This window comes from Barbatula barbatula (genome assembly GCF_947034865.1).
Source record: "Barbatula barbatula genome assembly, chromosome: 14".
Classification (NCBI taxonomy): Eukaryota; Metazoa; Chordata; class Actinopteri; order Cypriniformes; family Nemacheilidae; genus Barbatula; species Barbatula barbatula.
Window position 1 is genome coordinate 6,575,534 of NC_136777.1, and position 17,852 is coordinate 6,593,385.

A 17,852-nucleotide genomic window follows, 5' to 3' on the forward strand; every position below is an offset into this window, starting at 1 on the left:
GCGACTTGTGTTGGTCCTCCAATATCCCATAATGCTTCATTGCTGTCCACGTCCTCTCTGACGGCTGTGATGGCTGCGGTTGAGCTGGCACTTTATCGGCGTGAAAAACACAGCGATTCAAAACAAACCTGAATTCGGAATCTGAGCCGCTTTATATCGATAAAACCCAGTGACAAGGTTTTAATGATTCCTCTGGATTTTACGTGTATAATGCGGCGTTTGGTCGTTGTGTATGTCATAAAGTTTTGAGCGAACTGTGATTCGCTTTCACTGGTTATTTAGAATCATTATACAATAAGTTAAAACAAACCGATGATTATTAAATAACGTGTGTATAAGAAGCTTTTGTTCTGAGAAAGGTTCGGGTAGATAAATAAAGCTTCGGTTGGTCATGTCTTCCTGGCTGGGAGGGTTGGGCTCCGGCCTGGGTCAGAGTCTCGGCCAGGTCGGGGGCAGCTTGACTTCGTTCACTGACCAGATCTCAAATTTTACTAAAGATATTCTGCTGGAAAGCGCCGAGGAGGAGGGAGGTAAGTCTACAACACACATATGGATCACAACAGTTGCCATGTACACGTTTTGTACAGGATAGCGTTTTTCTTTTGATTTGTACGGTTGAATTACGTTGGTTTGTTTATATTGGTATTAATTGATATGCTATTTTTTATCGTTGTCGTTTTAGACGATTGTCATGATTAAATTAAGCCCTATTTAATTTGTGTGTAAGTCATTACTGTTGGATACAATTAGAGGTTTGTTTGCATACAGCCATATAATCCCATTAGAGATGGACAGGATTTGGGTTAAAACAGGTTTACAGGTTTAATTGTTCTCAGGTTATGTGAATTACTTTAGGGAGCATATCTGCCTTGTCTTTTATGGTGTCTGCTCTTTTAGTTGACTGATTTTGTAAATGCAGAACTACTGACTGACAATAACAAACAACTTGTTGATGTCAGAAGTCAGTATGTCCTCTTCTTGACTGTTGGTGGAGAATGGACAGACACAGCAAGAACTTTGATCGCCACCTTGCAGCAGAACAAACCAGCAGTCAATAAATAACATCTCGCAATCCCTCTGAGCTCTTTCAATCTTGTTCTCTTGCCATTTTTAAAAACTTCATGTCTTTGTCTTAAACTATAAAGTGTCCTTAAATTACCTGGATTTTATCATCTAAGATTTTCACACAAATAGACAGCCACTGTGGACAATATCAACAAATACTAAACCTCACATTCAGCAAATAAATGCAAATAGACACAATCACTTTCATTTTAAATTTAAATATTGTTAGTGGTTTATATAATTATTCAAAACGCTTATGTAACCTAAACAAATACCTATAAATAGTAAATTTATAATTGAAATTTTCCACAGCTGTATTTGGATGGTTGCCTGAAAGTGGCATGACAGACCACAGATACTTTCAGAAGTGTGCCTTATCGAGGTGTGCTGTGATTGGTCAGTTAACCAGTGCATAGTGATTGGTCGAATACTGTAAGCGTGTGACGAAAATGTAATGGCTCTTACCATATTTGGAACATCAGGTTCCAAAGCAATTGTATTGACAGATACTCCCACCTTACGTGCATATATATTTTGACGGTCTTAGTCAAGTCATACCACAAACTGATGTAGATTTGTGGGGGTGTGGTTACAAGAGACGTTTTTTTAGGTTTATCTTAGTTTTAATGAAATAAATGTAATACATAAATACATGTTTAGTCAAAAGAGTTATTTTACACAGGTCAGTCACTTACATTAGATATCCTGCTCCTGTTGTGCAGCAGCTTAGATAGTGGATCATGTTCAGTTATTTTATCTATGAGCTCTGGAATGTTGGTATTTAAAGGGACAGTTGCTCAACAGTTGACTACATGATTTGCCTCTCAGAAATGACCATAATCACACAGCCATTACAGCCAAGGCTGTTTAAAAATGTAGTTTAGTCAGATTTGACACAGCTTTCCTGGACCTCAGTGGTTAGAGCATGGCGCTAGCAACGCTAAGGTCATGGGTTTGATCCTAGGGATTGCACATACTCCGAAACAAATGTGTATTATAATTTAATGTAAGTCGCTTTGGATAAAAGAATCTGCCAAATGCATAAACGTTAACAGACTGATTCTCTGTGGTCAGTGTATCTCTGCCAAACGGTTGGACAGATTGGACAGTTTACAGAATTTGTGATTTGATGCAAATCAGCTCCATCGTTATTTTCTTATTTAAGAATATTTTTTTATTATAGATAAGCTCTCACATGAGATGACAGCTCTAGCAATAGAGAGAGGCTCCGTGACTTTAAAGATTGTCAGCATTTCCTTTTATTCCTACAGATGCCACAAACGTGTCCAACTCTAGAGTGCATGAACTGGAGACTGCGAATGCAACACAAAAATCTGAGGTAAATATAAGAGCACACATGCAATATCCTTGAACATGCTACACGTCTTCCTGCATACGTTTCTCAAATCTTTATTCATAATACATCTAGTTTATCTGAATTACGTAGTTATGAGATAAATGTTGAAAGTCTTGAGGCAATACTCCAACTATTATTTAAATTGAGGGATAAAGATTAAGCTTCTGTTTATCAACATTATTCCACAAATGATTATGCTTACCTTGCATTGAACCCTAAACATTTCTTTTAAACTTGTCTTTTTAAAAACTACCTATGGTGTTCTCCTTTTTTAATGTGTTACCATTCTTTTAAACCACATTTCAGTTACAGGATAAGTCTGTGTTTGACTGTTGATTTAAACAATTTTGTGTGTTTTAGTATGAGCGCTTGCGGAGAATAAACGCTGAGCTGGAGGAGAAGCTAGAGGCTTCAGAGATTCAGGTCAAACAGCAGTCAGTGGAATACAGAACTCTACTACAACAGAAAGAGGTTTGTCCTCAAAACTGTCAACAACACTACTCACCTGCAGAACTCAAGTTTGCCTCTAATTTTCAATATGAATGTGTATCTGATTAGAAAGTTTAGAATCGTGTTTTGTTGTGCAGGTAGAGATCAGTCACCTGAAGGCCCGTCAAAGTGGTCTGCAGGACGAGGTTCAGAAACTCCAGTGCTCCTCTCAGGCTGTAGCTTTTTCTTCCGATGCTGCTGTGCTTCCCGTCACCACTGCTTCCACAACCACTACATCATCTTCATTCCTGCAACGGACCTCAGCTGTCCATCAGGGTTTCCATGGCGATGAGGTGGACCTCAGTGATGTCCTGTGGTCACAACAGGAAATAAACCAACTGTCCAGTGAGGTACACCGTCTTGAAGCAGAGGTGGCCCATTGGAGGAGAGTGGCTCAGGTAGAAATCTGCTAACGCGCACTCAAAAACCCAAGTATAAAAATATACCTCAGACATAGTTTAGATCAGGCGTTCAGGCTGACACATTCTACAGATGATGTCACATTCACCTTTTTTAGTGGGAAAATTAAAGGAAGGAAACCAATAATAGTTGTATAACAGCAGTAAAACTTGAATACTACAGTAGACTGTATTAGACATATACAGTGGGTAAAATAAGTATTGAACACGTCACCATTTTTCTCTGTGCTGTTGATATTACGTTTTCACCAGATGTCTTGAACATCCCTAAAAAATCCATATACAAAGATAACACAACAAATAAGTTCACAAATGAATTTTAAGTAATAAAATAGAATGACACCGGGGAAAGTATTGAATACGCTTACTGAAATGTATTTAATACTTTGTACAAAAGCCATTGTACATTTGTCCATTCATCCTTCCTTCAACTATATAAAGTTTGCCAGTGCCGTATGCTGAAAAACAGCCCCACATCATGATGTACAATGGCTTTTGTACAAAGTATTAAATACATTTCAGTAAGCGTATTCAATACTTTCCCCGGTGTCATCCTACTTTATTACTTAAAATTAATATGTGGACTTATTTTGTTGTGTTATCTTTGTATATGGATTTTTCGTGATGTTCAAGACATCTGGTGAAAATGTAATATCAACAGCACAGAGAAAAATGGTTACGTGTTCAATATTTATTTTATCCACTGTAGACTAGTACATACTAGTATATAATAGAATTAAACACATTTAAAAAAAAATATATTTTTGTATATTAGGCATCCAAGCTACCAGGAAGTGATGGGAACGGTGACCAGGGTGAAGTTCTGAAACTGCAAAGAACCATCAAGGTGAAAAACATTTCATTTCTAATTCAAACTGTAAAATAGTTAGTGAATCTGCTTTCCTATACATCAGCACATGACAACTGGTCCTTGATTAATATGGTTTGAACCAATCAGGAGTTGAGAGAAGAAATGGCAGGGGAGGTGGATGAACACCAGCACGAGCTGGCAGCACTCCAGGACGCACAGCGCCAGAAAATGTCTGAAATCTCTAGACGGCACAGAGAGGAGCTGGAAGAGTATGAGGAGAGAATTGAGGAACTTGAGGAGCAGCTTCAGAGTGGTGAGGAACACCAATTTAGTTTTTAAAATGGGATATTTTTAAACAATTTGCGTTTATGTGAATATTTGAACTTCACTTTTCTTTTTTACTCCTTTCCACAGGACGGGACCATGTAGTCAGCACACCAGCCACAGGTCTGGACTCCACCAAACTTCAGGAGTTGCAATCCACCATTCAGTCTTTACAGGAAGAGGCAGAGATTCAACACAGAAAGTACAATGACTTATTAGCCAGCTTGGAGGAGGTGAAGCATCATAGGGCCACACTAGAGAGGGAGAAGGAAGATGCTGCAGCAGAAAATGCAGAACTATTGCAGAATTACAGTCGCCTTCAGAAGTCTGTAAGTGAACTCCAGGCTCGGGTCCAGGAACAGGAGGGGAAGTCTATGCTGAAAGCCCAGCAGGACATTGAGATACAAACCCTGAGGAAAGCGTTGGCAGGTATGCAGAATACAGGAAATTATGTGGGATCATCTTTTCTCTATAGATAACAGCAATTAGTTATCAACTTTTTACTGTTAATTGTATGTAAAACTGACAGAACTTGATTTTTAGGTGCAGAGATAGAGGTGGCTAGATTGAAGAGTTTCCATGAGGTAAAATTGCCAAAAAATCATCCTCCCCAGTATATTAAAATGTACAAAAAACGTGTAAACTTTTTATACTTCACACTAATGTTCTTAAAAAACGTTTTGACACAGAGTGGTTCTAAAGAAGAAGTGGAACATGCTGATATCCTGGAGCTCAATACCATAATTGATACCCTCAGGAGAGAGAAGGAAGAACTTGAAAAAGACAAGGTTTGTACTTGCTGGCAAATGGTGGTAGATGTGGTTTAAAGTATCATCTATTCCTTTTTTATGACACAACAGAAATCATTTGTCAACCAAACATTCAACTGGATAATCCAATGTTGATATGTTGGGGTGGTCTGGATGCTAAGACATATTTGTTTCTTGTCTCTTCACCCTCAGGTTGCACTGGTTGAGAAACTGAACACAGTTGAGGATAGATGCCAAGATGGAGAGTCACAAAGTGCTGTGGAATTGGCACAGGAAGTATCAGACCTAAAGAGCCAACTGGAGCAACGGGAGCAAGCGTTAAAGCAAGCCCACCTTGACATAGAGACACTCGCGTCTGAACTGGAAGTGCTGGATAAGCAGAACCAGGAAGCCACACAGGTACTTTTGCATCTAGACCAATGCAGGGTACATGCTTTAAATTCATTATGTAACTTAGTCTGTTTTTGTTCTCTCTAGCATCTTATTACAGTAAAAGACCAGATGTCCCTGCAGAACACCCAGGCAGAGGCAGAAGCAGCCCGTCTACAGTCAGATCTCATATCTTCTCTTGACCAAAGAAGAACTCTTCAACTGGAGCTGGAAGCTCGGGGGGAGAAGCTCAGCCAAAGTGCCTTCTCTCTGAATGAACTGCACATGGCCAAACAGCAATTGGAAGACACAGTTAAGGAGTTAAGGGACAAGTTGAGCAAGTCACAAGAACTGGGCAAGGAGCTACGACATGAGTCCTCCAACCTAAAGAGGGCTCTGCAGGAAAAGGATACTGAACTTGCAGCACTTCGCGAGGACTTAAATAATTCTGGGGAGCAAGGAAATGAGTTAGAGGGACTCATGAAAGAACTTGAGATGAGGAGTAAAGAGCTGCGTGACTTGATAACAGAATTAGCAGAAGTGAAGTCCTCATATGAGAGGGTGGTTTCAGAGGTATTTGATTTGAAACTTGAAAACAGTAAGTTGAAAGAAGAAAGTTCTGAGGCTTTGGACAAGATGGACATTTTGCAGAAGCAGGTCCAAGACGCACAGGCCTCTCTAAGCAGGTTTTCCCTGGAGAAAGACACTCGCATTGAAGCCCTGAAATTAGAAAAGAGCCAGTTAGAATCAGAGCTAAGTCAAATCGAGAAGCGTCTATCAGATCAGGCCAAGCAGTACCAGCAAACCATCGAGGAACTGACCAAAGCACGCTCGATGAATGCTTCTGCATTGCAGACAGAACATGAGCGAATGGTGAAACTGAATCAGGAGAAAGATCTTACAATCGCAGAGCTTAGGCGCGAAGTGGAGCAGATGGTGTCTGACAACAAAGACACCAGCGAGATGCTGGACATCACTGTGGATGGCCAAAAGCAGCTTACGGAGCTTTTGCAGGAGAAAGAAACCTTTGTGGAAACTCTGAAAGCTCAAGCTACAGAAACGCAACAGGAGTTAGAGACGAGTGTTTTCAGGGCAATGCAAGAGTCTGACACTCTGAGACGGTTAGTGGAGGAGAAAGACAAACAGCTTGGAGCCATGAAAGAAGAAAACAGCCATCTCAAAGAAGAGATTGACCGTGTAAGGGACCAACAAAGCAGGCCGCAGCCAATTTCAGAACCACGGATGCTGGATATCATTACAGAGCTTGAGACAGAGGTGAATCAGCTCAAAGCTGCTAGGGATCGAGGCGGAGAAGAGGTCCAAGCTCTAAGGAAGGTATCGGAGGAGCAACAAGCTAAAGTTATACGATCGCAGCATTCTCTTCAGATGCTACATAGTGAACTTGAACAAGCACGGTCAAGACATGAACAAAGTTCACTCAACTACGACAGACTCATCAGTGCTAAGGATGAGGAGATTGTTCAGCTTCAGTCAGAGGTACAGGGGCTACACACACAGGGACAGAGTCAAATACAGTCCATAAATATCCTACAGGAGGACAAGACCCAATCGCTAAATGGTGAAAGTGGCAATGAGAAACATGACCTGTCCAAGGCTGAGATTGAGAGACTTGTGAAAGGCATCAAGGAGAAAGAGACTGAGATAAGCCACTTAAACGAGAAAAACCTTTCACTTACCAAACAGCTCGACCAGCTTGTGGTCACTCAAAATGAGCTGGGAAAACTCTCGCAGATGGTGCTGCAAAAAGATCTGGAGATTAAAGCGCTCCACGCTCGAGTGTCTGGTGGCCACAGTCAGGATGTTATGTTCCTGCAGCAGCAGTTGCAGGCCTATGCAGTGGAACGCGAACAGGTCCTGGCGGTGCTCAATGAGAAAACCCGTGAAAACAGCCAGCTGCGTTCGGACTACCATCGCATCATGGACATCGTCGCAGCCAAGGAAGCGGCTTTGCTAAAGCTCCAGCAAGAAAACCAACGTCTATCCACCATGAGCGATCCATCAGGAAGTCAAGAGATGTTTCGCGAGACCATACAGAATCTTTCCCGCATCATCCGCGAGAAAGACATCGAGATTGATGCCTTGACTCAGAAGTGTCAAACCCTTGTGTCTGTCCTGCAAACATCTGCCACCAGCGATTCTGTAAACGGCGGCTTGGGAGGTGTCAGCAGCAACCAGTTTGAGGAGCTCTTGCAAGAACGTGACACTCTCAAACAACAAGTAAAGAAAATGGAAGAGTGGAAGCAGCAGGTGATTACTACAGTGAGAAACATGCAGCATGAATCCGCTCAACTGCAAGAGGAGCTCCACAAGCTGCAGGGGCAGGTGTCCGCTGATAGCGACTGCAGCAGCAAGCTCTCTGTCGATTACACCAGACTCATTCAGAGTTACGAGCAAAAAGAGCAAAAGCTGGGATTGCTGAGTCAGGAGCTGGCACATGTGCAGCAGACTATCAGCCAGCTCAACAGCACCAAAGACGTTCTGCTTGGGAAGCTAGACAGGGTCAAGCAATCTCCAGAAGTTCCTGCTACGGCAGTGAGCCAGGCTTTGGCAACTCCACACCTAAAGGGGGCGGCACCACAAGTACAGGGTGAAAGTTTAAATCAGGAATTGCAATCTTTGCAGAGAATGTTGGCAGAGAAGGAGACCATGTTAAGAACTCTGCAGGAAAACAACCATCGTTTAGCAAATTCTGCATCTCTGTCTGAGAGCGACCAGAGGAGCCATGTAGAGGAGGTCAAGCAGGCACGAGAGAAGCTAGAATCCCTGCAGCGTTCCCTCAGAGAGAAAGATCTGCTTATTAAGAAAAAAGGAGACCAACTCAGTCAGGTGACTAATTCTTTTTTTAATGATGAGCAAATGTCCACCCAACTGGATATTTAAAATGTTTCTTACATACGACACACCCAGTTTATGGAGCTGTCTGCTAATGATCTGATAATCCAGTACCTCAGAGATTATGTATTTTTGTAGGCTAGCCCGGAAGTAAGCGCTATGCTGGTTGATTTGACCGAAAGCCTATGCATTTTTCCCATAGACTTTTGGAAGATCGCAAAAAGCAAGCCCTGTGATTAACAAAGGTTTTTGATGTTTACAAGTTTTGTCTATCAAGATAATCTTTACAAATGAACACAACATTTGTTACTTTTGAAGCCGAAATACAATCGGAAGAAGTAAAAAGCACGTAGCTATAAACAGACTACACTTAAGGTCGCTCGAATCAACGTCACCACCACCAGGGCTCCAACAACTCTTTATTAAAACTGTGTTCCCTAGTAAGCAATCAACTTCACTTCATCAATTAAAAACATGCAGATCAATCTAAGTGTAACGGAGGTCTTTGTTAGAGATCAAATTTATTTCTTACTATGGCGAGGGACATGACACCGGACCGTTTGGCGGCAGACCTGTTATATGAATTAAGACTAATAACAGAAGCGTTAGTTTAATGAAATAATTTTAGAGACATTACTTTAAGACTGAAAGAACTACAAACTGTTGCTTTAAGTAATGGAGATTTCAAAATCAAAGTGTGGTGGGATAGTTCACCCCAAAATGACATTTCTTTCCCTAGTTATTGAACCTCATGTCATTTATTCACCCACATTTTGTTCAAAACCTGTATGACTTATTTCTTTTGAGCACAAAAGAAGATATTTTGAGTTGTCTCATTTTGTGTCCAAACACTGGAAGTCAGCGGGGTCCCATTTTTGTTGTCACCAACGTTCTCTTGCAAGTCTCTTCTTTTTTGTTTTGCATCAAGTTACACAAGTTCCTGTAAGTGATGTGAGATTCAGTAAATGTTGAATTTACATTTATGGGTGTATTATTTATTTTAAGAACCATTTTCAAAGATTGACCTGCAGAGGGAGCAAAATCGCTGAATTTATATCAATCCAAACTGTGATGTAAAAACTAGATAAAGCATGTAGTTTATGTTCCAAAGCGTGCACATGATGTGTTATAAATATTATTTGGTGCACTTAAAAACATTTTGTGTATGCTTGGTATTTTTATAAAATTATTTTATTTGATCACTTATAAGCCTTTTATAACACTTATAACTTTTCTTCAGGCCTAACTATTGTTATTTAATAAAAAAAGCATTTCGTTCTACACTACAGGTGAGTGAAACCTTGCGTAACCGCGAGAACGATAATGAAGTCTTGAAGCAGGCCGTCACAAACCTGAAGGAGCGAGCGCTAATTCTGGAGCTTGATGTGAAGAAACTAAAGGAGGAGAATGATACGATAGCAGCAAAAGTTCGTGAGAAAGAGACAGAATTTCGTGCCCTGCAGGAGACCAACATGCAGGTGTCACTATTGCTTCGGGAACGAGAGTTTCAGTTCAGTGCGGTGAATGAGAAGGCCATTGCCATGGAAAAGATGTTGAAAGATAAAGAGCAGGTAAAGAAATATTTATTTTTATGTAATATATTTCATATATATCTTGATCATAAAATTAAACGTTTTGGAGACAAGTTATTGTTTTTATTAACCATGTATTTAGCTTTAGCACTAATATATTTATTCTCACAAAGCTCTTAAGTAAACTGGAATGGAAACAATTCTCTCTTGTAATGTTAATGCTACTGAAGATTTAAAACTCTTGGACACTTGTTCTGCTATTGTTGAAAATATTTATTCTTTCTCTGTGCTGCAGGGTAAATCTGGTGAGCTGAACCAATTGTTAAATGAGGTCAGATCTATGCAGGAGAAAGCCATGTTGTTTCAGCAGGAAAGAGATCAAGTGATGATGGCCCTAAAACAGAAGCAGATGGAGTCCACAGCCCTGCAGAGTGAGGTAACAGAGTTTGCTAACTAACTGAATGGTTTAACTGTTTGTTATTTTACACCACTCCACTTTGTATTCTTTTCTGTTACCTTTCAATTCTTCATAATAGTTTTGCACAGTATTTAAAAATATGCTATGAATATATTGCAGTTGTGAATTGCTGAAGCGTGTTTGTGTGCGCTCATGTATCATGCTCTCTCTGTGTAGCTGCAGCACATGCGTGATAAAGAGCAGCGTCAAAAGCAAGAGTTGGAACGTTTGCGTAATCATCTGTTAGAGATGGAGGATTCCTACACACGTGAGGCTCTTGCAGCCGAGGACAGAGAGAGAGAGCTTAGACGCCGAGTGGCACTCCTGGAAGAACGTTTAGCATCGTCCTCGAATGCCGTAGAGAGCGCAAGGTGAGAAATAGAGGGACTATCTAACAGTTTTTACACACTTGGATCAGTTGCATGATGTACTCTGTATGTTGGTTAGAGGCTTAAATAATGTTTGTGTGGGTGTGTGTAGTCAGCAGGCAGGTCTGCAGGTGGAGTCTCTTCAGGAGCAGCTGAATGGTGTTGTCCGACAAAGAGATGAGGCTTTGCTTCAACTCCGTGCTGCTCAGGACCAGGTCAACCAGTATGCAGTGTCACTTTCTAACCTGCAGATGGTGCTAGAACAGTTTCAGCAAGGTAAGAGTTCACTCATCCGCATCTACTGTTAAGAATCATTATGAGATATATAAGAGTTATTCTGTTGGAGCTTTTGATGTCTTTTTATTTGCGTTGTTAATAGAGAAGAGATTTTAATAGATAAGTAATGTTAAAGTTAAAATTCTTAGTACTACAATTACTTTGTAAATAAATTGCAATACCTGTATTTAAATGTGCTATATTGATTAATAAAAAGGATACAAAATATATCGTTTCTTATGGTTTTATTTAATTTTCCTGAATGGATATATGAACATGACAGCAGTTACAATTGGCAGTTAAATAAAGAAATTGTATCAAATTTCAGTATGTTTGGATTTAGGAAAGCATCTAGAATCCATACCTGAACATAACTTTGAGCTCTCTGTCTCCTTGCAGACGAAAAAGCCATGTACTCGGCTGAGCTAGAAAAACACAAGAGAGAGAAAGTGGAGTGGAGAAAGAGAGCAGAGACTGCTGAAGACAAGGCGGCAGCTCTGCAGGTCAGTACATACACACGCGCCTCTGTCTTTTAGTCCTGTACTTCATTGGGCTTAATAAATAGATATGTATATACAGTTGTCTGTGGCAATCGTAGATAAACCTGGATGAAGCAAACGCAGCTCTAGAATCGGCCTCCCGCCTCACAGACCAGCTGGATCTGAAAGAGGAGCAAATCGAAAATCTGAAGAAACAAGGTGGGTCAAAGTGTCATTGTCTTACTGAATTCTGTACGAAATGACCGGAGTTAAACCAGACAATGCCAAAAAATCATTTCCTCCTCCCCAAAAAAAGTTTATCCGTGATTATTTATACTTAAATATCATGAAATGTGTGTTGCTAATTATTTAATATTTGAGACACTGTGATGTGATGTCAGCATACATTTTCAGTATGCTTTATAGTTGATGTTCTGATTGATGTGTACAATAATACCTGTAAAGAGATGAAGAGGAAAAGTGTGTGTGTGAGACAGAAGAAGAGAGCAGCCAGGTCTGTAGATGGTGGAGATATTTTACATTCTTTCACATCTCATATCTGTCAGAAGATTTTTATGGTACATCAGTAGCCAAACCCAGTGGAGACAAAGACTCTTTTTCCATTGACCCTGTCTTTCATTATCTAGCTCACTCTCTCTCTTTCTTATACTTTCATATTCTATCAGGCTCAACATAAACAATATGGAGCTGTCAGTCTGAGAGGGAAAAGCGGCCGAAAGATTGAGGCTGGGATTTTTTCAGCATCTGTCAAAGAACCAAATCATTTTTGCTTAGCTAAGCACGGAAGCAGCCGATACACATTCCAGGGTGTTTAGGGCAGACAGGAATTCTTTTACTTTCTTATCGCTCAGTTAGCGCCGTCTCCCGAGGAAACGTCGCAGAGGAAAAGTGTTCCCATTAGCAGAATTGCCAAAAGCCAGAAAAGGGTGTTTTAGATAAAAGCATTTAGAGAAAATCACAAACACACTTTCCTTTTAACTCTCATTCCCATACCAGCAAAGCCACTGTTATCATGGTTTATCTCTAGGTGCACACACACCCATACTTATTTCTATACAAACATTTGTTCCATGTTATTTGCTTTAATAAAATCATACCACATTCTCTTGAAAGCTATGCCTGCATCACGGACAGGTCCTGAAAGGCTTTTAAACATTTGCCAAGATCCCATTCAGAGCTCAAAAAAAATTATAATTCTAAAAAAATAAATACTCGCCAGTGTCTGGTGACTTTTCAGAAGCTCCAATATAAAACACAAATTAAAATGGAAAATTTATTCGAGTCACATCACTTACATCATCAAGGTTCAAAATTGAAATTGTATACGGTTTTATAGCTTGAAAGAATTAAATTGTCTGTTTTTTGTCCTCTATTTGCCATTGAGGGGTATTTAAAAAAGTACATTATAGATCCTTTTTAGACACCCAGCTATTTCCGAAAGAAACAAAGTCTCGAAATGTGTGCTAATTTTATAGTTTATAGAACTAAAAATCAAGTCATGACCTTGAGATTGTCCCAGAAGACTCGAAAACCACAATATACTCACACTTTGTGCGTGTGTTTCACAGTGGATTTAAGACAGGAGATGTTGGAAGAAGCTCAGAAGAAGTTGATGAACCTCCTGAACACCACAGAGGGCAAAGTTGATAAGTGGGTTCAAAATTAAGTTGCTTTTGATATTTATTTGAATGAAAATATTTTTAAAAGGGTGTTACTTTGAAACATCATCTACTTACATGACAAACTTCTGCCGCAGAGTCCTAATGAAGAATCTTTACCTGGGTTATTTACATACCCCCCGAAACAAGCGCCATGAGGTGTTGAGACTTATGGGTAGTGTGCTTGGATTGGACAAAGATGAGGTGAATGAGGTAGGTCAGGGTTCTTTTTTTTAAGCTTTCTAATCCTGCCAATTTCTCTTCATCCTCCCCGTCCCATTCAAAAACACGCACACCTGTATGCTTACATTTATCAGACTTTACATTCAATTTTGTTTTAGCGGAACAGCCGACAGTTTTCTTTTCATAATTTCTAAACGTCTTTCTATCTGACCTCTCGTGACGCTGAATGTGATGGTCACTTCTCCACCTAGCCTCTTCTGTTAACTCTTAATTTAAAAAAAAATCTCCAATTATCTTGTTTGATATCAGGGAAAGGGTTTTACCAGATGTGTTAAATGTTATTCCACTCATGTAAGCTCATATGTTTAGTTTGGCACAAGTTGAGCTGCCCACGCTAGTGCTGTTGATAAAGATCCTCTGAGGGATTACATTAAATTGTTTTTTGCTTGTTGCTGGTGAACTGGGTATGGAGACCTCTGCTCTTGGCCGGACTGTATGAAATGTCACGTTAGCAAATTCAGCTCACCAAGCGCTAATAGAGCTGATCTGTTTTGATTGAATAGCTTTTCTTTTATCTCAGAGGGGCTGGACTGTAACCGCTGTGGAGTTTAAAAGACGGAAGGATGAACATTTCACAATAGCAGTGACAATTAAGTGAATTAAGGGTCTTAATTCCATCTGGGATTGGCTGAAATCAGTTTAGGCATGATTCTTGAGGGTCAGAAGGTTATGGGTTCTGTGCTTTTTGATGAGTTGTGCTGCAAAAGATGACAACAGTGACACTTTTTAAGTCATTGTATTTTTTCTTGGGCATTTAAAAAAGCAAAAGAATTTGTTTAAAAGTGAGAAAAATATTAAATTGCTACAGGAGTGTTTACTTAACATGAACTGCTCATCCCATCAGTCACCGTAACATTTGATTACAGCTCTAAATGGGATAGTTTACCCAAAAATGAAAATTCTGTCATTGTTTTCTTGCATCTTGTCATTTTAAACCTTCAAAACTATCTTATGCAGAACACAAAAGAAGATATTTAGAAAAATGGTGATAACCGAACAACGGACAACTTCTGTTGTATGGACACAGAACTAATGCAAATCAGTGGGTACCGCCGTTGTTTGGTTACCACCATAACAAAAACCTACACGTTTGAAATGACAAGGGGTGAGTAAATGATGACAGAATTTTCCTTTTTGGGTGAACTTTTCCTGTAAGATCCAGCTCTTCATTCGAGTCTAGATCTTCCATTGTTCATAATCATATACACACGGAATGTGTTTAACTCATCCTGTTGGTTTTTATGGAAAACGGGAAGACTAAAAGAGCAGTTTAATAAAGTAGACAAGAGAAGAGATGGACAGACGGGCAAGATGTCATAAGTTAAAGACAAGAAGCCACGAGAGAGAGAGAATTAGGTAAGGGGTTCATGCCAACATTTCCTTACCCACAATCCTGTAGACGTAAGCTGGGGTCTGGCAGGAGAGACTGCAGTTATTCAACAAGTGGTGATTACTGCAGAGTTACCCAAAAGCTGAGAGATCGAGAAAGAGAAAGAGTTTCTGGGTCAGACAATCCGCTTTCCACTTCAATCCATACGTTTCCTCTCACCTTTTTTTTAATGCTACACATGCATTTTTCCCACTCAAGGCCTCTGTTTATAACCTTAACAAGTTAAATATTTCTTTCTGGGGTTTTTTGGATTATTGGTCTAGCATGAGTTGAATCAGGTGTGGTTAAGACAAATAGTTGCTTGCTTTCTGTGGTTTTATTTTAAATACAGCATAAGATTGGTCTAGATGTGCTCTTGTATATATTAGACTCCCCAGAAAATTCCATCAAGGATGCCAGCTTTTAAAGAAGTTGTCATTTTCCTTCTCGCATTCATAAACACATCAACACATACATGCATGAATTCTGACCTACTGACATACTGTCTCATTCTGCAGTTGTTGCAGGAAGAGGGAAAGAGTGGGATGACAGGTTGGGTTTCAAGTTGGCTGGGAGGGAGAGGTGTTCAGAGCGTTCCCAACACCCCACAAAGACCTACACAAGCACAGAACCTCAATTCAGTGAGTATATACACTGTTTTATGTTAAATGAGGTTAAAACATCCTCATCTGACATGTCCTTGTGTCTTCAGTCTTTCTCTGAGATGTTTGTCAAGTTTCTGGAGGTGGAGTCTTGCCCTGCACGTCCTGTCCCTAAACTGCCTGTTTATGACATCAAGCCTCTGAGTGCGCCCCCACCTGGCCGAAGTACTAGCACACCTGCATCAGGTAATGATATGCAGATATTAAAATGTTTTTTTTCACTTAGGTATGACCACTAATGCCTCTTGTGTTCTGGTAGGTGTTTCTGGACCAGGTAAGCGCGCCGGAGATTCAAACCCGTTCTTGGCACCCCGTTCTGCAGCCGTACCCCTCCTCAATCCTGCAGGTTCAGGCAGCACTACAGGTGCGGGGGGCCACCTGCTTATGAAGCCCATCTCAGAGGCTCTGCCAACCTTCACACCTGTACCTGTTTCTGAGGCCAGCGGTGGAGCTTTCCTGAAAGATCTGCTCAAGCAGTGATTCACCACCTGTACTGCCACTCTAAGCACTTTAGTTTATCAGGACACTCGAGACCCCCAAATAAAACTGAGTCATGTTCAAGAGCCATGGCTTTATTGATATATTCAAAAAGCTGATGCTGTCCGTGCTTTTAAGGGCTGACTGTGCTCATCAGACAAAACCGAAGCGTTTTTATGGACATTATGGAATATTTATGACCTTCACCCAACATTTAATGTCCTGCAAACATTCTGTTTGTCAAATTTAGACAGGGTTAATGTCCTGAGAGATGTTTGTAGTGTGTTGAAAGATCTTCTCAATCTGTCTTGCAGTCACTACAACAACACATTAAACCTTTTCCACGTCTGAGTAGACTTTATAGCTACTCTTCCAAAATCCTCCCAATATTGAGTGCTAGGAATGGTTGGATCTATGGCGCAGCAGGTACAATAACTGTAAATCAAGGGGTGATTTCTAACTCTGCACACGCTCCCATGCAAGTAATAGTATTTATTTGTACGTCAATCATTCATTGTTTCCGAAGATCTGCAATATTCAGACCTTTCTGAGGTAGAGAAATGAAATGTGTGTATTTATAATTTGGGAAGAAGTTGAACACACAGTGGAACATCCAAATACAGTTGCCATCTCTGTGTGAGGCTCAATATGAAGATTTTTTTAAAAGAGAGAGACAGAACGGCCTTGTTAATTCAATTTTCTGTTTCTCTGTCTTTCATAACGGTTGGGTGCATTTTATTATATACATGTAGGGTATATTTATACGTTTAGGTGTATATTTTGAGCGGTTTGGATAAAGTTGATCAATCTTTTTGAGGTTTAAAAGACAGCTCATGACATTCAACATCTCTTGTGCAAAAATAAACTCTACTTTACTCGTATTTGCATATGTTATTTCTTTTATTCGATTTCAGATTTGCACTCGTTTAATGGGTGTTTTTCACCAGTTCAGTGTCATAAGGAGATTTTAATATTTAAAAACTGATAACAGTATCAAAAATCATTTTTTTCACTTTCAGGATCAATTTTGGCAGTTTAATAATCTGAATAACGTAAAGATACCCTATAATCCTTAAATTGCATGTCCCTTTTTCTCACGTTCTCCGAAGAAAATGGTGCATTAGTGGATCCTAGTGGTTTTCTTTTTTCCCTACGTAATGCACTATAGAAAGGCTGTAATTTAGGAGTGCTTATGGAGGCAGTGGTCTCGAGCATTATCAGACCAGATTAACCTCAAAAGGCAATGTGCGTCTCTCCCAGTCTGTCTCTGGAGAAAACCCTGTCTGGAATTCCAGTAGTAGTGTGACCGCGTCTGATACAACTGTTTGTTCACTGTAATCTGGTGCATAGATTACTGGACCTTCTACCAGTTTATAACTATATAGATATCATCCAGTTTTGGATATTTTTTACAAATGTTATCTGTGTTTTTAGCTGTGTAGTGTTGTTAAAAGCAGGTAGGCATAAGCTAGTATGGCTGCTGCTATGAAGTGCAATGGGAAAATGCTAGAATTGAAACGTCTGCTAAAATTTAAATGGGAAGGAGATATAATGTTGCAATGGTATAGTTGCATGGTCACTTCATGTTTTCAATGGCGCAGTAACATTTGAATTCCTGTGAGGTTGGACTGGTTATTAAGAACATCCTCAGGGTGTTGGAGATGGTGAATGTAAGCAGGTGTCACATTTTAATGTGAACTCTCCTCATACACCACTCAAAAGCCAGACAAAATAAGCCAGCGTTAACCAGGGAAATCCTGCTTCAGCCTCCCACATTCCTCGGCCATCTTCCCCCATTGGACCGTATCAGACTGTATACATTTGCACAGAAATAACTCTGCTGTATTTTATCA

General features: G+C 40.1%; 1 protein-coding gene across 2 annotated transcripts; it reads left to right on the forward strand.

The window, feature by feature from the left end:
* Window positions 1-33: 33 nt before the first annotated feature.
* Window positions 34-16,885, forward strand: trip11 (thyroid hormone receptor interactor 11). Of its 2 annotated transcripts, none has more exons than XR_013787558.1 (22): window positions 34-530; window positions 2,337-2,404; window positions 2,783-2,893; window positions 3,010-3,309; window positions 4,106-4,177; window positions 4,289-4,454; window positions 4,556-4,894; window positions 5,009-5,049; window positions 5,155-5,253; window positions 5,428-5,634; window positions 5,713-8,451; window positions 9,747-10,028; window positions 10,285-10,425; window positions 10,624-10,817; window positions 10,927-11,090; window positions 11,490-11,593; window positions 11,670-11,788; window positions 13,159-13,240; window positions 13,347-13,461; window positions 15,379-15,501; window positions 15,573-15,708; window positions 15,782-16,879. XR_013787558.1 is itself a non-coding variant. In XM_079472787.1 (22 exons), the coding sequence occupies exons 1-22, from the start codon at window positions 392-394 to the stop codon at window positions 16,000-16,002; spliced, it is 5,943 nt and encodes a 1,980-aa protein (XP_079328913.1). In that variant the 5' UTR covers window positions 34-391; the 3' UTR covers window positions 16,003-16,885. The 2 variants fall into 2 exon arrangements, 1 of the variants encoding a protein (XP_079328913.1); XM_079472787.1 differs by having other exon boundaries at window positions 11,689-11,788; window positions 15,782-16,885.
* Window positions 16,886-17,852: the final 967 nt, after the last annotated feature.